This window comes from Lampetra fluviatilis, chromosome 63 (assembly GCF_964198595.1).
Source record: "Lampetra fluviatilis chromosome 63, kcLamFluv1.1, whole genome shotgun sequence".
In the NCBI taxonomy this organism is placed as follows: Eukaryota; Metazoa; Chordata; class Hyperoartia; order Petromyzontiformes; family Petromyzontidae; genus Lampetra; species Lampetra fluviatilis.
In genome coordinates, this window is record NC_136337.1 from 3,267,227 (window position 1) to 3,292,657 (window position 25,431).

The window sequence follows — 25,431 nt, forward strand, 5'->3', positions numbered from 1 at the left end:
CTTCCTCTCCCCTCTCATCTCACTCTACTGCCCTCCACACACTCTCCTGCCTCTCCCCTCTCAACTCACTCCACTCCCCTCCACGCACTCTCCTACCTCTACCCTCTCATCTCACTCTACTCCCCTCCACGCACTCTCCTGCCTCTCCCCTCTCTTCTCACTCCACTCCCCTCCATGCACTCTCCTGCCTCTCCCCTCTCATCTCACTCTACTCCCCTCTCATCTCACTCCATTCCCATCCACTCACTCTCCTGCCTGTCCCCTCTCATCTCACTCTACTCCCCTCCACGCACTCTCCTACCTCTCCTTCTCATCTCACTCTACTCCCCTCCACGCACTCTCCTGCCTCTCCCCTCTCATCTCACTCTACTCCCCTCCACGCACTCTCCTGCCTCTCCCCTCTCATCTCACTCTACTCCCCTCTACGCACTCTCCTGCCTCTCCCCTCTCATCTCACTCCACTCCCCTCCACGCACTCTCCTGCCTCTCCCCTCTCATCTCACTCCACTCCCCTCCACGCACTCTCCTGCCTCTCCCCTCTCATCTCACTCCACTCCCCTGCACACACTCTCCGCTCCGCCAATCAAGCCTTTCTGTCAAATCCCCCAGTCAGGCTTTCATGAGTGGGAGGCCGGTCGCTCTGCTGACCCTCTCAGCTGTCCGTGTTGTCGTCTCCCTGCCGCCGTTCAAGTCCAGGCTCAAGACTTTCCTTTTTATCTCGACCATTGGCTAGCTGCCTCTGTGTATCTCTCTCTACGGCATGAATAAGTCCTCTCCCCCCCCCCCCTTCTCGCTGGACTCTTGAGATGCGGTCGCATCGACGTTCTACAGAAATCCCGCTCTGCATTGCATCGACGCGAATAGGTTTTGAGAAGCGAGTCGATTGATTTTAAGAACCTGAAGCCGCTGAAGAGTTGGCAGTGTCATCGTGACCCACGACCTTCCTTGCGAATGCACAGCGTAATCTTCACCCTCCCAGTTCGGGCTAGGGCAGAGCTTTCCCGACGCGCCCCTCGCGCCGTTTGCCACGGTGTCCGACGTTTGCGCGCTCCAGCGTGCCCGGTGCACCTTTCAAGGAGCCGAACGACGTCGGGACACCGTGCCGAACAAACGTCGTGCACGGCCGTGATTGCGGTGCGGTCCAGGTGAACAGGAGAATGGGGGTGGTAATATGTTATTTTAATTTATTATTTTATTTTTAGACGTGACTTAACCGAAAAGAACCAAAGAATAATTCCTGCAGTCACGAAAGCTCCTAAATTAAGAATGGGAGTGGGGACGCACAAACCGCGTGACGTGAATCTGGGACTGTTTTGTCGTGGTCTGGTATTGTGTTGTTGTTGTTGGTTTTGCTGCCTTGCCCAAGCTTAACACGTAGGCTTTCGCGACCAATATTATTCATAATCAACTCTTTGGGTTTAGAATTGCCCGATGATGCTGGATGCAATTACCATCGAAACGTCGTACAACTCTAATTGTAAATGTTGTGGTTTCACGCTTCAACACACCGGTGGGCTAAAGCAGTGAACTATTTGTCTTTTGTCAACGTGACACTTTTTTACTGATTGGCCGTGTCGGGTGGTGGAGGGTTACGACACATTTATAAATAACGCGATCTAAACCCAAAAATCGGACTTATGTAAACAAAAGTTTACTATTTATTTATCTTTAGTGACTTGGTTACCTTTTTCTCTATTTTACACTCCCTTTCAGTTTTGTGGGTCGTTCTTAACACGCTTTTTATTAACTCATTCTGTCCGTTCTTGTTGTTGTCGTTGTTGTATCCTCAAATCTTGTAACTCAATTTTTAACCCACTTCCCAATGTGGTATCGACTGCACACTTGGTATACTTATGTCATACTGATGACAATACTATATTCTAGCATAACATATAAAAAATAACAATTTTTAAACGTTCTTTTTTTTATGTTATGTTTCGGCTTGGCTCTAATTGTCCACGGTAATCTGACGTTGGCTGTAAATCACCACGGTCCCTTAAGCTATGGCAAGCTTCGGGGCCACTTCCTGGAGTCGTGGAGTTCTTCCATTACTCGTACGGTACATGTCATTAAAGCGTGTTTTAAAAAAGTTTTTTAAAACATTACGTTTTCCTATTGGAACTCACTGACGCGCCCCGCCCCGGCTGTTATATCTGAAACGATCCTGGGCCTCTCCTAGGTCGACTAAGCCTCAAATGAGTACCTGGTGCAGTGTGTAAACATCATCACTGGGGAGACAAAGGTGGCCGGGCGTGGTGAAGGCCACCCACCCCTTCGTGGTGCCGGCCTTCATAGGCGCTGCTCGCTCACAGCACTTGGCCCAACAGTCGGTTAAGGCTACACGGGGATCTTTGTCTTTGTGCGTGTGTTGTGCAGGCAAACTATCCGGGGAAGATCTTTCGTCACGAGGGATGGCCGCTGTGCCTGGGGGAGCGTGTGGTGCTCCAGCTTTGTGACCTCGACCCCCACGTGCTCCGATCACGGGACTTCTACCTGCAGGTGGGCGTGGTAGGGTGGCAGAGGGGCATGCTGGGAGCGTGGCAGGGCGGCAGAGGGGCATGCTGGGAGTGTGGTAGGGTGGCAGAGGGGCATGCTGGGAGCGTGGTAGGGTGGCAGAGGGGCATGCTGGGAGTGTGGTAGGGTGGCAGAGGGGCATGCTGGGAGCGTGGTAGGGTGGCAGAGGGGCATGCTGGGAGCGTGGTAGGGTGGCAGAGGGGCATGCTGGGAGCGTGGTAGGGTGGCAGAGGGGCATGCTGGGAGCGTGGCAGGGTGGCAGAGGGGCATGCTGGGAGTGTGGTAGGGCGGCAGAGGGGCATGCTGGGAGCGTGGCAGGGTGGCAGAGGGGCATGCTGGGAGTGTGGTAGGGTGGCAGAGGGGCATGCTGGGAGCGTGGCAGGGTGGCAGAGGGGCATGCTGGGAGCGTGGCAGGGCGGCAGAGGGGCATGCTGGGAGTGTGGCAGGGCGGCAGAGGGGCATGCTGGGAGTGTGGCAGTGCGGCAGAGGGGCATGCTGGGAGCGTGGTAGGGCGGCAGAGGGGCATGCTGGCAGTGTGGCAGGGTGGCAGAGGGGCATGCTGGGAGCGTGGCAGGGTGGCAGAGGGGCATGCTGGCAGTGTGGCAGGGTGGCAGAGGGGCATGCTGGGAGCGTGGCAGGGTGGCAGAGGGGCATGCTGGGAGCTTGGCAGGGTGGCAGAGGGGCATGCTGGGAGCGTGGTAGGGCAGTAGGGGGGCATGCTGGGAAGGTGGCAGGGGGACAGAGTGGTGGGGTGGCATGGTGGCAGGGTGGCAATGTGGGATGGGAGCAGGGTAGCGTGGCATCACCATCACCACCACGGTGGTGGTGGTGATGCCACGCTACCCTGCTCCCATCCCACCTCCGTGGTGGTGCCACCGCCACGGTGGACGTACAAGGGCGATGACCGCTTACGATGTCTTCACCGCGCAGGTCGTTCCCAGTCCGAGCGGGGAGCAGAGTCCCCGGGTCGTCTTGAAGTGCCTCTCCCGGCGCGGCTTGCGGCAACCGCGGCACAGGCACCACCGCGGCCGGCAATCCCGGCAGCGCCATGCAAACGTCCTGGAGGTGCCCTGCCCCGACGACCCCCTCTGCAGCCTCTTGAGCATGGACTGGCTGCAGGGGGTGAGCGCGGAGAGGGGGGGCCCCCCGCTAGAGAACTGCGTGCTCTCCTGTCCCGAGGGGCCCGTGCGGCTGCCCTGGAAGGAGCTGCTGCAGCCCGAGTTTGTCGACGTGCCGAGTCCCCCGGCCCGGCAAGACTCGGCGGCGCCGGAGGAGAGTGCGATGGAGCGCGGCGGCGGCGATGGCGCCACCTCCGCCGCCGCCGCCGCCGCTGAGAGTCCTGCCGGCTCCGAGGACAAACCCGGCGATGATTCGGCGTCCCGCGGCTGCGCGCCGGAGTCCGGAGACGGCGGCGAGGTGAATCGGTCCCAAACGTGTTTGGGCAGGCGTCGGGTCAGCCCTGCTGGAAGCACGCGTGCCTCGCACACCGCTCCCGGCGGGTCACGTGGCGGGTTGGAACTAGCGACGGAGCGTAGAGGTGATGTTGACGACGACGACGCCGTTGCTGCTGCTGCTGCGAACAAGCTGATGGTTGAAACTAAACGGGCCGAGCCATGCGAATCCGCTCAGTGCCTTCACAACGAATCGGCTTCGGCCGTCTCTTCACATTGCCAAGGGGCGCCTTGCCTCGTCGGAGTCGCTTTCAGCGCAGTCGCCTCTTCCAACAACCGCAAGTATGCGGCCGTGAGCGACGCCAATGTTGCGTCTTGGTGTCGCGGCGCAACTCAGGAAGGAAGTCGTCAAAGCGAGCTCATACAGAGCAACGTAATGAGACGCGGTAACGATTGCCAAGTCGGCCCCCCGCATCAACCGCCGATCTCCAGCCGTGCCCACGGCGACGCGGGAAACGCCGCGGCTGCTGTTTTTCCCCGCGGGGCCGCGAGCGATCCTGAAAGTTATTCTGACGGCGCGCGCCCGCCCGGAGCAAGGGCCGAGCGTGCCGTCGTGCCCACTCGCGGCCGGCGCCTCCCCGAACGCGTTGGCACGGGAGCGTCTGAAGACGCACGCGACCATCGGCACGGTCCGGGTGAGCCGCCGAGCTCGGGGAAGATGCCAAAAAGTATTTTCGGGCAGCTCAACTTCTTCGCGCCGGACAACCGCGGCGGTTGCGAGCAGCCGTCGCTTGGCGCGAGCCTCCCACGCTCGGAGGCTGCTATGGCCGCCGCCGCCACGCGACTTCTTGCCGCAACTTGCGCGCGGCCCGGGGCTACGCACGGCGCGCTCGGCCTCACCGCGTCAGAATCGCCGGCGGGCAAGTCGACCGGGTCGGCGTGCGGCGACGTCGATGAGATGGAGGGCCGAGTCAGGATATTTGACGTGCGCACGACGAGCGGAGGGCGAGCGCCGCGCGGGGAGCCAAATGACCGTCGTTCCTGGGACGTCTCGCAACTCGGCACACCTTGTTTTCACTCGGAGCTGTTCAACTGCCCCCAGACGAACAACGACACGTCACGGGTCGGCCTGTTGACGACAGCTCACGGCATTCCGCCGGGGGGAATCGCCTGGCTCCCCGGTAGCCCCGGAGAGGTTGAAACAGTTTGCGGGCCGCCCCTTGGAGCCACCCAACGGCACCGCGACGGGACTGACGACGGGATGGCTTCGTCGCCGAGGCCAGCGGAGCGAGTCCGGGTCCCGACGGAGCAGACGCCACTTGCGCCCACGGCTGACAACGACGCCCCGCCACAGGAGCTGAGCGCAGGCGGCGTGGGTACGGTACCGGCAGAAATGCCGGGGCCAGAGGAGACCGAGAGTAAGGGCAGTCGAGTGACTGAAGAGCTTGCGGAGAGAGAGGTCCGCCCGGTCACTGCACACGGGGCCTTTCACTCTGCTGGGCTGAATGAATCTTTACAAATGTCACGACCTCAGCCGGCTGCTCCTGCTGCTCCTGCTGCTCCTGCTGCTCCTGCTGCTCCTGCTGCTCCTGCTGTCTTTGATCCACCCGTGACTGTGTCCGGAGAGAGGCGCGCCGCTGACGGTGGCTCGCGAGCGCCAGCCCCGCAAGGGCGTCGCGCGTTACCCGCCGACGCTTGGGAGGGCACTAGCGGCGACTGGGAGCGCGGGACACGCGCCGGCTCGGGCGTTGCCGAGGCCCCGGAAGAAATCGGCGCGAGCGCGGCGCCCGCCGGAGCGAACGCGTTGGCGGGTGCCGCGCTTGAGCCGGAGAGGCACACGGGCGGGCGAGCGAGGGAACGCCTCGCCGCCGAGCCGGTAGGCGATCGCAAAGCACTCTGGGAGGACGACGAGGGCGGCCGTTGGGTGAATGCGGGCGACTGCCCATCGAGAGCTGCGGGAACTGGCAGTGAACGTGCAGATGATGACGAGGGAGTCGATGAGCTGGTGACGGCTGCTGCTGCTGCAGGGGATGCGGACGGTGGACGGCTCCGTGACGACGTGCGCCGGGTCCCCGCTGGCGCTGAAGGAGTGACAATCTCACGCTCCCCATTTGCAGGTGAGCTCTCAATGCCCTGCTGTGACAAACGGACACGGTGTGTGTGTGTGTGTGCGTGAGCATAGGCCTCGGCAAGGTAAGGTAATTGTACCCTTTTTACCGGGTTAAAGGGTAAAGGTAAAGGTGTCGACATGCCAAGGGGTAAGGGTAAAGGGTAGGGTAAAAGGTAGGCTCGTTGTTTTTTACCTTTTACCTTACCTGCTAAAGGGTAAACGGTAGGGTAGAGTGATTGTATTGTGGTAAGGTAAAAGGTAGGGTAAAGGTAGGCTCGTTGTTTTTACACTTTTACCTTACCTTGCCGAGGCCTACGTGAGCATTCTGGGGGAGCCGGTAGTGTTGTGGTTAGCGCGCTGCTCTGAAAACCCGGCGACCAGAGTTCAATTTACCGCTCACCGCCAATGCGATTATCAGAACCGGTCCTGGGCCTCCCCTAGGTCGACTCTGCCTCAAATTAGTACCTGGTGCAGTGTTTAAATCGTCAACACTGGGGAGAAAACAGCGGCCTACCCCCCCCCCCCCCACCGTGACGGCCTTCACGTGCGCTACGTATGGTGTGAAAGAAGTTCAACATACATACTTTTGCCCCTGCAGTTTGTTCAGGCTACACAGGAGACCTTTGTCTTTGCGCCACTGTTGAACTCGTGAATGCGGCGCTGCTGTGTTGTTGAAGCCAGTTAACGACGACGAATGTTCAGCTCGGAATAACTTGTCGAGCGGGGGGGAGGTACGTTGGGTCAGGAGAGCCAACGCCCACCACCACCGCATACCATGAGCATTCTTCATAACTAACACTCGCCCATGTCGTGGTGTGTGTGCTTTAGTTTGTTGCTCCTTCCCCAGCAGCTCCGATTAACACGGTTGGCTACGTACATGCATACAGATAATACTGGTGGCAACCTCCTGGTTACACCAGCCCACAGGGGATTATTGTGTCCGTCCATCCGTCGTGCATCCAAAAATGGGAGGGGTGGGGCTGGGTGTAGAGGGAGGGTGGGGAGGGGCTGGGTGGGGAGGGAGGGGCTGGGTAGGGAGGGGAGGGTGGGGTGGGGAGGGGCTGGGTGGGGAGGGTGGGGCTGGGTGGGGAGGGTGGGGAGGGTGGGACTGGGTGGGGAGGGAGGGGCTGGGTGGAGAGGGTGGGGAGGGTGGGACTGGGTGGGGAGGGTGGGGCTGGGTGGGGAGGGGGTGGGAGGGGTGGGGCTGGGTGGGGAGGGGCTGGTCACCCCGTGGTTCCCTTATAAAACTCAACGTTTAACCTACTCACGCCGGCTTGTGCCCGCCCTCACAGTCGGGCATATTTGCGGAATACACCACGCCGCCGTTGACCCTGCAGGCCATTGACCGAGCAACCCAACGTTCCTACCAGCTCCCTCCGCAGGAATGTGTTGTGAACTGTTGGTGTTGTTACCGGTAGTGACACCGTGGGTCAGTGGTGGGCGCGTTTCTCTGCTCGTTGCAGAATTTTGTGGCTCAAATCCGGCAAGATGCCCCGGTTAGTACTGCGGCGGTGGTGTGGTTTTAACCGTACGAATACGCGCCGCCCGTTTCGCGGTGGCCGTTAAAGATCCCCGCGGACCCGTCGCATCCGTTCCGCTCATTTGGAGAAATTTGTTATCGTAAATAGTCGTTGGCGATAGTCATTGAGTGGGGCACGTGGTGTTGGCAAGGGCGACCATCGCGATCGGGGGCAGGCGCCTGCTGTGTTTCACAGACGCAGTCTGCAGTCGTTGAACAGTCGGGCTGCTGTGCTGCCACCGCTGTGCGATTTTGCCAAATTTTGGCCGTGACGCCCGGGACACGATGGGGCCTGCTCTTTCCGAATGGCGTCACGGGGATCTTTAACGTCCCCTGTGAAGCAGGCGGAGCGTAATTTCCAGTTGTTGCGTCTGCAGAGAGCACCTGTAGACAGTGTTTGGCCTCCTCTTCCATGCCGGTGGGACATCTTCGCTTGAACGCAGGTTTTGAGCACAGGCCCAAAGCAACAAACAACCCTATTATCAAAGTTGCAACAGATGAGGGTGAACACGATTTAAAGCTTTCGTGACTGCAGGGATTCATCTTCTTGGTTCTTTCGGTAAAGTCACGTTAGAAGGGAAATAATAAAATCATAAAAATAAACCATAATTATTATATTTTTTTATTAAGTTTTATTTTTATTATTTTATTATTTCCCTTCTACGTGACTTTACCGAAAGAACCAAGAAGATGAATCCCTGCAGTCACGAAAGCTTTAAATATAAATTTGCACTTGGTGAGACACATTTGGAATTTCGATTTAAAGCTTTCGCGACTGCAGGGATTCATCTTCTTGGTTCTTTCGGTAAAGTCACGTAGAAGGGAAATAATAAAATAAAATAAATAAACCATAATTATTATATTAATTTATTATGTTTTATTTTTATCATTTTATTATTTCCCTTCTACGTGACTTTACCGAAAGAACCAAGAAGAAGGGCGAACACGTTTCTTGATTTGAGCTTGGGAAACGATGTGATAATGAGGGTAGGGATATTCCAGGGAAGCAGCAGGCAGAGTCGTGCTGTGACCCGCGTGTGTTTGTTGTTGAACGCTGTACACGTCTCTTCGGAGAGGTGACAGTACCCACACTTTACCCCACCAAACCCGACCTGGCTGGGTGGATATGGGGGGGGCGGCGGGTGAGGGATTGAAGAGGCTCTCTCCCCCATTGTGTCAGCTGCTGCGCAGGTTTAAATATGTGGCGCGCACTCTACAATAATGTTGGAATGTTCTCTCCGTTTTGACGGGTGGGGCAGGCTACGACGGAACAGCCGATGAAAAAAAAATGTCAACAATCTCCACGTTTTGATGTTGAGTCGAGAAGAAGTGTACCGGATAAACTTGTTCCCTCGGCCTCATTTGGCAAGCGCCATCGACGATACGAACACGCCTCTGGGGTATCCGTCTAAGGCGCTTTAATGCACGGCACCAAAAATAGGCCTTTGCGTTTCCTGACACGAACCCTTGGCTATTTTTCCATCGCCGTCAGCCATGATTGATCCACTGCTCCATGAAGGCGCTCCCCCTGAGCCGTTGTGTGCCAACCCAACTGAGTAATTGTGTGGTGTCATTTTTCGAATGTGGACTGTATATATGTACGTATGTTGAACTTCTTTTGCACAGTATGTAGCCATCCATGCTAATTGGAGGTGCAGGTGAAGTAGCTACAAACTAAACACTAAAAGGAAGTTATAAACAAATGGGTCTCTGTGTGAGTCTCTGGGTCTCTGTGTGAGTCTATGGGTCTCTGTGTGAGTCTATGGGTCTCTGTGTGAGTCTATGGGTCTCTGTGTGAGTCTCTGGGTCTCTGTGTGAGTCTATGGGTCTCTGTGTGAGTCTATAGATCTCTGTGTGAATCTATTTACGGATGTTTGAACTTCTTTCGTACCGTACATAGCCAACTGTGCTAATCAGAGGTGGTGGGGGGGAAGGACAACAGACTAAACACAAAAAGCAGCTCTAAAGAAATGGGTCCGTGTGTGAGTCTCTTGGTCTCTGTGTAAGTCTGGATCTCTATGTGAGTATGGATCTCTGTGTGCGTCTATGTATGTATGTTGAACTTCTTTCGCACCCTACGTAGCCAACCTTGCTAATCGGAGGTGCGGGGGAAGGAGCAACAGGAAATGGGTTTTCAGTCCAGTTTGCTGTGTGGACGTTATTGACTTTTCTTCCGTCTCGTTGTCTGCCTTACGGACGTTTTCGTTGCGTTCTTAGATTCCGTGGGACGGTGTGCGGCCGACACGAACGGGATGGGCGCGAGCTCTACCCCGGGCCGCTCGGAAACTTCGTGTGCCGCCGCGCGTGCCTCCGCGCGTGCCTCTGCGCGTGCCTCCGCACGTGCCGGACGGTCAAGTGACGGGGAGCGCACCAACCAATCGCGTTCACGTCGCATCCGTTCCGCGCGCGCGGGACCCCGTGAGCCCTCGACACTGAGCAACGGTGACGCAGTCGGGGAATTGACTTCTACAAGCGTCGGAGACTGTTGCCCAGCTGCGGGAGGCCAGCGATTGCCCGCGGATGACGCCCGCTACGGGCGGAGCGTGCCCCCCGAAGTTCCGCGCAAGTGCAACGCTGAGGGTCGTGTTTGCGACGACGCTCAAACAGGAGGAGTGGCGGGTGCCGTGGTTACAGGCGAGGAAGCGTGCCGCCCTGCTGAGCATGAAACAGCGGCAGCTGCTCCTACCGGGAGCAGCAGCGGCAGCGGCGGCGTGGCGCTGAGCGATGGAGAGATGCAGACCATGTTGCTGGATGGTGACACTGATCCCACAAGGACAATAGACACTGACCCCACAAGAGACACTGACCCCGCACGAGACACTGACCCCACACTCACTGACCCCACAAGAGACACTGACCCCACAAGAGACACTGACCCCACAAGAGACACTGACCCCACACTCACTGACCCCACAAGAGACACTGACCCCACACTCACAAGAGAGACTGACCCCACAAGAGACACTGACCCCACACTCACAAGAGACACTGACCCCACACTCACAAGAGACACTGACCCCACACTCACAAGAGACACTGACCCCACACACACAAGAGACACTGACCCCACAAGAGACACTGACCCCACACTCACAAGAGACATTGACCCCACACTCACAAGAGACACTGACCCCACACTCACAAGAGACACTGACCCCACACACACAAGAGACACTGACCCCACAAGAGACACTGACCCCACACTCACAAGAGACACTGACCCCACACTCACAAGAGACACTGACCCCACACTCACAAGAGACACTGACCCCACACTCACAAGAGACACTGACCCCACACACACAAGAGACACTGACCCCACAAGAGACACTGACCCCACACGAGACACTGACCCCACACTCACTGACCCCACAAGAGACACTGACCCCACAAGAGACACTGACCCCACAAGAGACACTGACCCCACACTCACTGACCCCACAAGAGACACTGACCCCACACTCACAAGAGAGACTGACCCCACAAGAGACACTGACCCCACACTCACAAGAGACACTGACCCCACACTCACAAGAGACACTGACCCCACACTCACAAGAGACACTGACCCCACACACACAAGAGACACTGACCCCACAAGAGACACTGACCCCACACTCACAAGAGACACTGACCCCACACTCACAAGAGACACTGACCCCACACTCACAAGAGACACTGACCCCACACACACAAGAGACACTGACCCCACAAGAGACACTGACCCCACACTCACAAGAGACACTGACCCCACACTCACAAGAGACACTGACCCCACACTCACAAGAGACACTGACCCCACACTCACAAGAGACACTGACCCCACACACACAAGAGACACTGACCCCACAAGAGACACTGACCCCACACTCACAAGAGACACTGACCCCACAAGAGACACTGACCCCACACTCACAAGAGACACTGACCCCACACTCACAAGAGACACTGACCCCACAAGAGACACTGACCCCACACTCACAAGAGACACTGACCCCACAAGAGACACTGACCCCACACTCACAATAGACACTGACCCCACACTCACAAGAGACACTGACCCCACAAGAGACACTGACCCCACACTCACAAGAGACACTGACCCCACAAGAGACACTGACCCCACACTCACTGACCCCACAAGAGACACTGACCCCACACTCACAAGAGAGACTGACCCCACAAGAGACACTGACCCCACACTCACAAGAGACACTGACCCCACACTCACAAGAGACACTGACCCCACACTCACAAGAGACACTGACCCCACACACACAAGAGACACTGACCCCACAAGAGACACTGACCCCACACTCACAAGAGACACTGACCCCACACTCACAAGAGACACTGACCCCACACTCACAAGAGACACTGACCCCACACACACAAGAGACACTGACCCCACAAGAGACACTGACCCCACACTCACAAGAGACACTGACCCCACACTCACAAGAGACACTGACCCCACACTCACAAGAGACACTGACCCCACACTCACAAGAGACACTGAACCCACACACACAAGAGACACTGACCCCACAAGAGACACTGACCCCACACTCACAAGAGACACTGACCCCACAAGAGACACTGACCCCACTCTCACAAGAGACACTGACCCCACACTCACAAGAGACACTGACCCCACAAGAGACACTGACCCCACACTCACAAGAGACACTGACCCCACAAGAGACACTGACCCCACACTCACAATAGACACTGACCCCACACTCACAAGAGACACTGACCCCACAAGAGACACTGACCCCACACTCACAAGAGACACTGACCCCACAAGAGACACTGACCCCACACTCACAAGAGACACTGACCCCACACTCACAATAGACACTGACCCCACACTCACAAGAGACACTGACCCCACACTCACAATAGACACTGACCCCACACTCACAAGAGACACTGACCCCACAAGAGACACTGACCCCACACTCACAAGAAACACTGACCCCACACTCACAAGAGACACTGACCCCACAAGAGACACTGACCCCACACACACAAGAGACACTGACCCCACACACACAAGAGACACTGACCCCACACTCACAAGAGACACTGACCCCACACTCACAAGAGACACTGACCCCACACACACAAGAGACACTGACCCCACACTCACAAGAGACACTGACCCCACACTCACAAGAGACACTGACCCCACACTCACAAGTGACACTGACCCCACACACACAAGAGACACTGACCCCACACTCACAAGAGACACTGACCCCACAAGAGACACTGACCCCACACTCACAAGAGACACTGACCCCACACACACAAGAGACACTGACCCCACACTCACAAGAGACACTGACCCCACACACACAAGTGACACTGACCCCACACTCACAAGAGACACTGACCCCACAAGAGACACTGACCCCACACTCACAAGAGACACTCACCCCACACACACAAGAGACACTGACCCCACACACACAAGAGACACTGACCCCACACTCACAAGAGACACTGACCCCACACACACAAGAGACACTGACCCCACACTCACAAGAGACACTGACCCCACACTCACAAGAGACACTGACCCCACACTCACAAGAGACACTGACCCCACACACACAAGAGACACTGACCCCACACTCACAAGTGACACTGACCCCACACACACAAGAGACACTGACCCCACACTCACAAGAGTCACTGACCCCACACACACAAGTGACACTGACCCCACACTCACAAGAGACACTGACCCCACAAGAGACACTGACCCCACACTCACAAGAGACACTGACCCCACAAGAGACACTGACCCCACACTCACAAGAGACACTCACCCCACACACACAAGAGACACTGACCCCACACTCACAAGAGACACTGACCCCACAAGAGACACTGACCCCACAAGAGACACTGACCCCACCCACACAAGAGACACTGACCCCACAAGAGACACTGACCCCACACTCACAAGAGACACTGACCCCACAAGAGACACTGACCCCACACTCACAAGAGACACTGACCCCACAAGAGACACTGACCCCACACACACAAGTGACACTGACCCCACACTCACAAGAGACACTGACCCCACACTCACAAGAGACACTGACCCCACACTCACAAGAGACACTGACCCCACAAGAGACACTGACCCCACAAGAGACACTGACCCCACACACACAAGAGACACTGACCCCACACTCACAAGAGACACTGACCCCACACACACAAGAGACACTGACCCCACACTCACAAGAGACACTGACCCCACAAGAGACACTGACCCCACAAGAGACACTGACCCCACACACACAAGAGACACTGACCCCACACTCACAAGAGACACTGACCCCACACTCACAAGAGACACTGACCCCACACTCACAAGAGACACTGACCCCACAAGAGACACTGACCCCACACACACAAGAGACACTGACCCCACACTCACAAGAGACACTGACCCCACACTCACAAGAGACACTGACCCCACACCCACAAGAGACACTCACCCCACACTCACAAGAGACACTGACCCCACACTCACAAGAGACACTGACCCCACACACACAAGAGACACTGACCCCACACCCACAAGAGACACTCACCCCACACACACAAGAGACACTGACCCCACACTCACAAGAGACACTGACCCCACAAGAGACACTGACCCCACACTCACAAGAGACACTGACCCCACAAGAGACACTGACCCCACACTCACAAGAGACACTGACCCCACACACACAAGAGACACTCACCCCACACTCACAAGAGACACTGACCCCACAAGAGACACTGACCCCACACTCACAAGAGACACTGACCCCACACACACAAGAGACACTGACCCCACACTCACAAGAGACACTGACCCCACACTCACAAGTGACACTGACCCCACACTCACAAGAGACACTGACCCCACACTCACAAGTGACACTGACCCCACACTCACAAGAGACACTGACCCCACAAGAGACACTGACCCCACACTCACAAGAGACACTGACCCCACACTCACAAGAGACACTGACCCCACACTCACAAGTGACACTGACCCCACACTCACAAGAGACACTGACCCCACACACACAAGAGACACTGACCCCACACTCACAAGAGACACTGACCCCACAAGAGACACTGACCCCACACTCACAAGAGACACTGACCCCACACTCACAAGAGACACTGACCCCACACTCACAAGTGACACTGACCCCACACTCACAAGAGACACTGACCCCACACACACAAGACACACTGACCCCACACTCACAAGAGACACTGACCCCACACTCACAAGTGACACTGACCCCACACTCACAAGAGACACTGACCCCACAAGAGACACTGACCCCACACACACAAGAGACACTGACCCCACACACACAAGAGACACTGACCCCACACTCACAAGACACACTGACCCCACACACACAAGAGACACTGACCCCACAAGACACACTGACCCCACACACACAAGTGACACTGACCCCACACTCACAAGTGACACTGACCCCACACTCACAAGAGACACTGACCCCACACTCACAAGTGACACTGACCCCACACTCACAAGAGACACTCACCCCACAAGAGACACTGACCCCACACACACAAGAGACACTGACCCCACACTCACAAGACACACTGACCCCACACTCACAAGAGACACTCACCCCACAAGACACACTGACCCCACACACACAAGAGACACTGACCCCACACACACAAGTGACACTGACCCCACACACACAAGAGACACTCACCCCACACAGAAAAGAGACTCTGACCCCACATGGATAAAAGGCACTGACCTTGTCCAGACAAGAAGCACTGACCTTGTACAGAGACGAAACACTAAACCCACACACACAAGAGACACCGACCCCACACGCAGCACTGCCCTTATACAGACAAGAGGCACTGACCCCACACGGATAAAAGGCACTGACCTTGTCCAGACAAGAAGCACTGACCTTGTACAGAGACGAGATACTAAACCCACACACACAAGAGACACTGACCCCACACTCACAAGAGACACTCACCCCGCACACACAAGAGACACTGACCCCACACAGATAAAAGGCACTGACCTTGTCCAGACAAGAAGCACTGACCTCACACACACAATAGGCTCTGATCCCACACAGACAAGTTTCTGTTTATTGGCGGAGAAGACCTGGAACAGCCCTGCAGTTCAACCACCCTCCCAGTGGTTCCGCTTGCGGGCAACTGACGTGGACACGGACGTCCTCCAGTCTGGGATCGCAGTCGTTCCCGGTGAGTTGGCCTCCGCTTGTTCCACACCGCCGTGCAGTTGCCCCCTGGTTTGCCGTGGCGCGGCCTTGCGGTTAGCGCGTTTTTTGCCCGCTCGTTTGCAAGACGGTTCGGGGGTTCTGATCTGGCAAGGCCGCATTGGTTATCACTGCAGCGGTGTTAACCGCGAGGTTACCGTGCGCCTTGCGCTTTCACGGTGGACGTTAACGATCCAGCGACGTTATTCGGTCGCGGTTTTGCCAAGTTCGAAGAATTACACGGCAAGTTACCCAATTGGGATCGCGCGCAGTTACATCGCCTACCCCCCCCCCACCCCTCTACTGTAAAACTATCGCGGGTCTTGTCTGAAACGCAGCAGCGCCTTCCGTCGCGGTGATAGCCTCGCACTATGGGGACGATAGCACCGACCCCAAATGTACTAAATTGTTATTATAGTCGTCAAGGTCGCGTTTGTCCGCGTGTGGCTATGGTGCTGCTTATCTCCGCAGCGTTACCAGCGTGCGTGTGGGCCACGGTGGAAAGATGTTAACTATCTCGCCTGGTGTGCAGGAGGTCGTGGGTTCGATCCCGACCCTGACGCCTGCTGCTGTATATTTGGAGTTTGTGTGTCTCTCTCTCTCATCATCATAACGGTGGCTAGGAGATGTTAACTACCTCGCCTGGTGTGCAGGAGGTCGTGGGTTCGATCACGACCCTGACGCCTGCTGCTGTATATTTGGAGTTTGTGTGTTTCTCTCTGTCATCATCATTACGGTGGCTCGGAGATGTTAACTATCTCGCCTGGTGTGCAGGAGGTCGTGGGTTCGATCACGACCCTGACGCCTGCTGCTGTATATTTGGAGTTTGTGTGTCTCTCTCTCTCATCATCATAACGGTGGCTCGGAGATGTTAACCACCTCGCCTGGTGTGCAGGAGGTCGTGGGTTCGATCCCGACCCTGACGCCTGCTGCTGTATATTTGGAGTTTGTGTGTCTCTCTCTCTGTCATCATCATCACGGTGGCTAGGAGATGTTAACTATCTCGCCTGGTGTGCAGGAGGTCGTGGGTTCGATCACGACCCTGACGCCTGCTGCTGTATATTTGGAGTTTGCGTGTTCTCTCCGTGGTTGCGTGGATTTTCTCTCCACATGTAGAATCAACGTCGCGCATATTTATTTGGCCGCTATAAATTTTCCACATGATAAGCGACTTTGTTGAGCTATCATTTGTGATAGCCGGGTTGCTTCTGAAATAGCGCTATGTAGCTCAGCGGGGCCTTACCTGGTAAAATAAAAACAATAGTTTAGTTTAATAGTGTGCTTTCAGTGTGCTGTGTAGGGAGCGGTAGTGCAGCGGTTAGCGCACTCCACCATTGTGCGTGTTGACCTAAGAAACCCGGTGACCCCGAGTTCGATCCCCGCTCACAGCCACCAACACCGATGGCAATTATCTAAACCGGTCCTGGTCGACTAAGCCTCAAAATGAGTAGCTGTTGCGATGTGTAAACATCGCCACTGGGGAGACAAAGGCGGTCGGGCCTTGTACTGGCCATCGACCCCCCCTCGTGTGCTTTGCTGGCCCTCATAGCAGCCATTGCCCCAACGGTCTGTTGAGGCTACACGGTGGATCTTTGTCTGCAAGTCAGCTGTGCACGCGTGTGCGTCATTACATCTCTGTGAAGAGTGTCTTGTGGTTCGCACGCTGCGAGCAAGCGAGCGTTTTCAAGTTTCAAGTTTCATGTATTAGGTATATAGCCCTGTGAGCCATTCGGCTCTTGAATCGGGTGCAACCGCAACAACAAAAAACAAAAACATGAACAAAAAAACATCTACTAATAGGGGTTTTTTCCCCTTTTTTCTGGTAACAAAACTGACACCTTTTGCAAGGAATCATGCTTACATTAACCACAATACTTGCAGTCAAATGCAAACAAAAAACAATACTCTCATAATTTATGCATTGTCTTTGAAACTGATTGGTCCACACCAGAGACAGCTTACTTTAGAGCCTAGTCTCATATGGTGTTCGACCAGATGACGCCAAAAGGCGCAAAAAAACATCTTAAAGTGAATATGTGACTGAGTTCAAACAGAAAACCCAAGAAAAGACAGCAAAATATTGCAGAAAAAACACCGCACACCAACGCTGTGTGCAAAAATCCCAGTGGGTAACGGTGAGGGGGCGGCGCTGTGCAGGATGCAGGGATCGAACCGGACGTGCGGTTGTGGTCGTGTACACGCACCACGCCGCGTGGTTTACCTGCCATCGGACCACCGCCCAGCTGACGCGCCTGCTGCTGTACTACCTCTGCGTGCCCAGGTAGGCCGCGAACGAACGTGTGTCCCGCATTCTTGGTTCTTTCGGTAAAGTCACGTAGAAGGGAAAAAAATATGTAAAACAATCTCTTTTACCACGGATGGTCGGGTAACTACGGGACACACTTTTGATTTAAGGCTTTCGTGACTGCAGGGATTCGTATTCTTGGTTCTTTCGGTAAAGTCACTTAGAAGGGAAGTAATAAAATAATTATTTTAATGTTTTATTTTTATTATTTTATTACTTCCCTTCTACGTGACTTTACCGAAAGAACCAAGAAGATGAATACAATTCTCACGACGTTTCGACTGCAACACAAGCTGTGGATTTCACACCTGATGATGACTGCTTGTGTTGCAGTCGAAACGTCGTGAGAATTGTATCCATCTTCTTGGTTCTTTCGGTAAAGTCACGTAGAAGGGAAGTAATAAAATAATAAAAATATAACATAATGATATAATTATTTTATTACTTCCCTTCTACGTGACTTTACCGAAAGAACCAAGAAGATGAATCCTTGCAGTCACGAAAGCTTTAAATCGAGAATTGTATTGTTTGATATTTTTTATTATTTTATTATTTCCCTTCTACGTGACTTTACCGACAGAACCAAGAATACGAATCCTTGCAGTCACGAAAGCCTTAAGTCAAAAGTGGTAAAAGAGCTTTATCGCTCATCGGATTCCTCCAGTATAAATGTTCAGATTTTGAATTTTGTGTTTCGCCGGTAGAGAGATTGAGCTAGCGAGTGGCTCGCAATTGTAAGGGGTTTGCCGCGGGTGGCTAGGAGATGTTAACTCCCTCGCCTGGTGTGCAGGAGGTCGTGGGTTCGATCGCGATCCTGACACCTGCGGTGTATTTGTAGTTGGCGTGTTTTCTCCTTTCTCTGGGTCCTCCGGTTTTTCCCTTCACACCCAGGATCACCGTGCGTTCAGTGTATTTGACCGCTGTACATTTCCACTTTGTTGAGCTATCATTTTTGGCTCGGTCGCTTCTGAAAAAGAGCAACATAGCTCAGTGTGGGCCTTACCTGGTAAAAATAAAAATTAAGTGTAGTTTAGTAATTGAGTTTAATCGTAATAATAATAAATCACCACATGACATGAACCATGTCCAGATGGCAAACTCTGCTGTGTGTGAAGCAAGGCCAGAGGTCGCAAACGGGTTTTGATTCCTTACCCGTAACCGTACCCGGCCGCACCAGGGTCGCAAACGGGTACCCGTACTCTACCCGATACCCGGATACCCGTACCCGGCCGGGTATCGGGTAGGGTACTGGTACGGGTACCCGATTGCGACCTCTGGGATGAAGCCATGTTGCAGGCGCGGGTGGGTTGATTCTAGGAACTTGAATTGTGAGAAGAGACAAGACGTTGGGAAATGAGTGACAAACGGTGACTCACCAGTGACTCACGGCCTACCCGTACCCGGCCGCACCAGGGTCGCAAATGGCAACCCGTACCCGGCCGGGTACAGGTTGCCGGGTATCGGGTAGGGTACGGGTATCGGGTACCCGGTTGCGACCTCTGAGCAAGGCTCACCCCCCCACCCCCTGCCGCCCCCCCCCCCCCCCCACGGTGCAGGAGGAGGGTGCAACGAAGAGGCCTCACGGTGCTGGTGGACGCTCGCTGGGCCCAGCCCTCCCCCGCCCTCTTCAGGGCCCTTGTCGGCCTTCAGGTGCAGCGCGCACTCCTCCCAATCGCTCGCTTCACGTGTGCGCCGCGGTGGCTAGGAGATGTTAACTACCTCGCCTGGTGTACAGGAGGTCGTGGGTTCGATCCCGACCCTGAAGACGCCTGCTGTGTATTTGGAGGTTGTGTGTCTCTCTTTCTCTCATCATCATCATCACGGTGGCTAGGAGATGTTAACTCCCTCGCCTGGTGTACAGGAGGTCGTGGGTTCGATCCCGACCCTGAAGACGCCTGCTGTGTATTTGGAGGTTGTGTGTCTCTCTCTCTCTCATCATCATCACGGTGGCTAGGAGATGTTAACTGCCTCGCCTGGTGTACAGGAGGTTGTGGGTTCGATCCCGACCCTGAAGACGCCTGCTGCTGTATATTTGGAGTTTGCGTGTTTCTCTCTCATCATCATCACGGTGCCTAGGAGATGTTAACTCCCTCGCCTGGTGTACAGGAGGTCGTGGGTATCTTTCCCGACCCTGAAGACGCCTGCTGCTGTATATTTGGAGTTTGCGTGTCTCTCTCTCTCTCTCATCATCATCACGGTGGCTAGGAGATGTTAACTCCCTCGCCTGGTGTACAGGAAGTCGCATTTTGCTTGTTTTCCGTCTTCCCCTTGGTCGCCTAGATTTTTTCTCCACGTCTTCTGTTTTTTCCCTCCACGTTTAGAGTCGACATCACGCGTTTCGAGTATTTGGCCGCTGTAAATTCCCGCGTGATAAGCCGCTTCGCAACTCCGATTAGCACGGCTGGCTGCGTACGTTGCGAAAGTAGTCCAACACACTTGCGTACACTTCGTTGAGCTATCAATCTTGCGATGGCCGTGTCGCTTCTAAAAAAGGGTTATAGTAGTTTATAGTATCATCATAATTAATAAGAATAATGGGCCATATAGTAAACAACTGCAGTTTGTGCTCCTTCGATGGAGGAGCAGCAACAGACAAAAAACGTGAAGTATTTCTCCGCCATGGCCAGCACCAGCATCAGCAGCAGCACCAGCATCAGCAGCAGTAGCAGCGGCATCAGCAGCAGCAGCGGCAGCAGCGGCAGCAGCAGCGGCAGCAGCGCCAGCAGCAGCAGCAGCAGCAGCGGCAGCAGCAGCGGCAGCAGCAGCTGCAGCAGCAGCAGCAGCCGCAGTAGCAGCAGCATCAGCAGCAGCAGCAGCAGCATCAGCAGCAGCAGCAGCAGCATCAGCAGCAGCAGCAGCAGCACCAGCAGCGGCTGCAGCAGCAGCAGCAGGCCTCGACATTGGCATTTAGCTCCCGAACACAAACAAGGCTGCCATCATGCGCGAGCGTAGAATTGATATCCGAGTCATTCCGTAGTTTTGCAGTGGTTGGGTGGAGGGCGGTGGGGTTGATCGTTAGTCGCGGAGTGTGTACATCACAAATTGAGTAACGTGCGATGCGTGGCAGCGGACTCATGCCCTTGGTCATCCCCCGCACATGGGGCTCATTGTGGTCTCTGTGAGTTTTCTAAATCGCCTCACCTTACCATATTAATAAAAAGTGTGCCGTACTTGGCCCTTCCCCCTCTCCAACCATTATATATACGGAGTGGTAGCTCTTGTAATCTCTCATTTACTTGATACAGCTGTCGTGGCTGTGACGGTTCCACCTGAAGACGGAAGCTTGTGTTGCCTCCGAAACGTCGTGATTTTTATTTTATTTTACTTTTATTAATTTTAATGTTTTACCTACGTGACTTTACCGAAGAAACCTAAGAGTATTCTAAATCGGCTTGGTTACTTGGAGCCCCCAAACCTGGCCTGTGCACCCGTTGAACAGGAAGCGCGTGCGTGAGAGGAGATGATGCTGGCAAGAGAGTCCATCGGCAGCGATGCTTGCTGTCGCGGCGGCAGCGATTTGCTGTTTGACAACAGATTATTTGGGGTTTCGGTTGCTAGGTTCTGGGATTTGCACAAAGGTAGGGGGAGGGGGAAGGTGGTGCGGGTGGAGGGTGCGGAGGAGCTGACGACGACGATGACGATATTCAGCGGGCGGAGAATCGAGGCTAAACTAGGGCAGAGAAGTTGGGGAGGAGGAAAGCGAAAGAGTTGGGAGGCGAAACGCAGATCCCCAAGGGTGCCAAACTGGACGTCGGCCTAACGGATACTGTACTCGGCATGGCGCTGCGAGACACGTTGCACGCACATGTATGTGTGTGTGTGCGAGTGCGTGCGAGTGCGTGTATGTGCGCGCGGTCTGAGCTTGTGTTTCGCCATCATGGTAGCCCGTCAAGCGTTTGCAGGTCGTTTTTTTCCTCCTTGGAAATAACTTTTTCCCCGTTTGCCGTCTGCGAATCCCGCGGAGCCTGAGCAGACTGTTGGGGCAAGCGCTGTTTGCGAGCACCTATGAAGGCCGGCACGGCACACGAGGGGGTGGGTGGCCAGCACCACGCCCGGCCGCCTTTGTCTCCCCAGCGGCGATGTTTACTACACACCGCACCACGTAATCATTTGAGGCTGAGTCGACCTAGGGGAGGCCCAGGACCGGTTCAGATAATCGTCACCGGTGTTGGCCGTGAGCAGGAATCGAACTCTGGTCGCCAGTTTCGTAGCGCGCCGCGCTAACCGCTGCACCACCGCTCCCCACACACGCACTTCGCCGCAGATGCACATCCCGCTGCCGATGCTTGCGCAGTTGCTGCGAGCCTTCGTTGTGATGTGCGCTCCTCGCTCTCGTAGAGAGAGAGGACGACTTGGAGTCATAGCGGGGAGGCAGCAGCAGCAATTCTGTGATGACCCGGTGCCACCCACAATTTCCGGAGCTCTGCCGTCCTCTATATATTGAGGCATTATCGGGCGACGGAGGAGTTCATCTTCTTGGTTCTTTCGGTAAAGTCACGTAGAAGGAAAATAAAAAAATGAAAAAATAAAATAAAAATAAAACATAATAAAATAATTCTCACAACGTTTCGGCCACAACGCAAGCAGCCGTCTTCAGGTGAAGAACATGTCTGTCAAGTAGACAGAGTCCACATGAAGACGGCTGCTTGCGTTGTGGCCGAAACGTTGTGAGAATTATTTAATTATGTTTTATTTATATAGTTATATTTATTATTTTCCTTCTACGTGACTTTACCGAAAGAACCAAGAAGATGAATCCCTGCAGTCACGAAAGCTTTAAATCGAGACGAAGGAGTTGTTTAAACGTGTGGGATGAAACTGGAGCACTGGGAAAAACAACCCCCCCACACACGTGCGAGGGACACACACACACGCGCGCGCACACCGCTATCCCATACAGGCGGAACAGGTGGGGTCCAGTGACGAGTCGGTGTTGGGGTTGATGCTATTTAAGAGCTCTGCGTCACATTAACGCTAATTGACGTACAGGGCGGTTATTCCTGTCTCGTCCTGCCCACCCCTCGCGTGATGCCCTCGCACGCCGGCGAGCTGCGTTTCACTTAATCTGATCGGCTGCGGTGCTGTCTCAATCCACCGCTGGATGAAGGCAACACCATGTTGGTCGTGGTGGATTGGGCGGGGGTCGTTTGACCATACGGTGGCGGTCACTGCGGATTTGGCCGAAGAGAGCTGATTAGCTTGTTTGTAGCACCCTGCCCCGACCCCCCGTACCCAGGACCGGCTCGGATAATCGCTCGCCGCTGATGTCAGGCCGCGGCACGGATTCGAATCTGGGGGTCCGCCCGGGCCTTTGGCCTTGCCGCGCGGTGAGCCAACTGCCCCCCCCCCCCCCCTTCTTGTGCAAACACGACGGTTAAAACAAAAGCGGGGGGGGGGCAGGGCCCGTGGCTCGCAGCAGCAGCATCAGCAGCAGCAGCAGCGGCAGCAGCAGCAGCAGCCTGATCAGTTTGTGGTTAATCCAACTTTAAAGCTCATTTCCATTGACCGGCCAGAACCTAATGCGGTAACCATGGAGATGCGTGTGCGGGGCTCAACCGCAAATAGCAGACATTTGGAGTTAATGGCATAATGACTTCCACATGGTGGCTGCTGCAGATTTGTTTGAAAGGGGCCTGGGGGGGGGGCGGTGGCGGTGGTGAGGGGGGGCGGGCAGCAGCAGCCAAAGCCAGGCTTTTATTTTCTTTTCTCTCTCCCAGCAGCTAGAAACCCCGCGGGGTTCGCTCTCCTCTCGGATCGCGTCGTTCGCGACCTCGAGGGGGAGTTGATTCGGTCGATCGGTCGGCGGCGGCCAACGGACGTCCCTGGCGGTCCGTCGGCCTCCTTTGTCGAAGGAGCGCCCCTCGCCGTTTCGCTCGCCCAGGGACGGCGGAGTTGGGTTACCTTACCGGATTTGATTCCGGAGGGTGGTTGGGGGGGGGGCGGGGGTCAGATTGCCCGTGGCGCTGTTTCGCGTCGGCATAAGCGTCAGGCGAACATTCCAGCCGGCGGTTATTATTATTATTGTGTAAAAAAAAAAACGAAATTCGCCGTAAATTCTTCGACGTTTTGTTTGTGTTTTTCTCAATAACGCTCTTTGTTCCTGGCAGTACTCGCACACCTGGTACCGACGCACGCCAATGGCGTTTTTTTTTTCAGTCTCGCCACAAAACTGGGGGGGGGGGGGGGGCGGCGGGGGGGGTCATTGGCTCCGATTTTTTGGGGCGGCCGGGTTTGGCGGCCAGTAGCGGCAACACTTGCGCCCAGGAAACGTGGAACGCGCGTTTTTCCTCGGTGCCGTTGGGCCGTAGGTAAAAAATAAAAAAATTAATTAAAATTTAATTTCGATTTAAAGCTTTCGTGACTGCAGGGATTCATCTTCTTGGTTCTTTCGGTAAAGTCACGTAGAAGGGAAATAATAAAATAATAAAATAAAAATACGCATAATATTATTATAATTATAAAACATAATAATATTATAATAAATGTATTATGTTTTATTTTTATTATTTTATTATTTCCCTTCTACGTGACTTTACCGAAAGAACCAAGAAGATGAATCCCTGCAGTCACGAAAGCTTTAAATATAATTATTTTATTATGGTTTATTTGTATTATTTTATTATTTCCCTTCTACGTGACTTTACCGAAAGAACCAAGAAGATGAATCCCTGCAGTCACGAAAGCTTTAAATATAAATATTTAATTATGGTTTATTTGTATTATTTTATTATTTCCCTTCTACGTGACTTTACCGAAAGAACCCAGAAGATGAATCCCTGCAGTCACGAAAGCTTTAAATCGAAATGGTTCAAATCGTCCGCCGACGATTCTGGAATCGGACGCCCTTGCCGTGTGGAGTTTGTATGTTCTTCCCATGGGTTTCTCCGGGTGCTGCGGGTCTCTACCATAGCTAAAAAAAAGCCACACGCAAGCATAGAGTCTTAGGACTCAGTGGGTAAATAAGTAATCGATATCAGTAATTTATTTACCCAGGAAAGCTTAGAATTATAAGTTAATGTATTTAAGGGCCCCTTTTATACCTGTGCCGCTGTGGCGAGATGTTAACTTGGGAATTGATGATGCTATTTGAACTTATATACTTTATTTATATGTTAAAGGAGCGCCACGGTGGCTATGAGATGTTAACTACCTCGCCGGGTGTACAGGAGGTCGTGGGTTCGATCCCGACCCTGACGCCTGCTGCTGTGTATTTGGAGTTTGCGTGTCTCTCTCTCTCTCATCATCATCATCACGGTGGCTAGGAGATGTTA

The 25,431-nt window shown here is 54.5% G+C and overlaps 1 protein-coding gene across 1 annotated transcript in view; it reads left to right on the forward strand.

The window, feature by feature from the left end:
• The window catches only part of LOC144951648 (uncharacterized), a 106,788-nt gene that overhangs the window by 29,399 nt on the left and 51,958 nt on the right, over positions 1–25,431 (forward strand). Inside the window, exons 3-8 of the mRNA XM_078881940.1 lie at positions 2,377–2,499; positions 3,445–6,022; positions 9,752–10,569; positions 15,094–15,841; positions 18,013–18,136; positions 19,717–19,810. Of these exons, the coding sequence (XP_078738066.1) occupies positions 2,377–2,499; positions 3,445–6,022; positions 9,752–10,569; positions 15,094–15,841; positions 18,013–18,136; positions 19,717–19,810 (4,485 nt within the window). The remainder of the gene's footprint in view (positions 1–2,376; positions 2,500–3,444; positions 6,023–9,751; positions 10,570–15,093; positions 15,842–18,012; positions 18,137–19,716; positions 19,811–25,431) is intronic.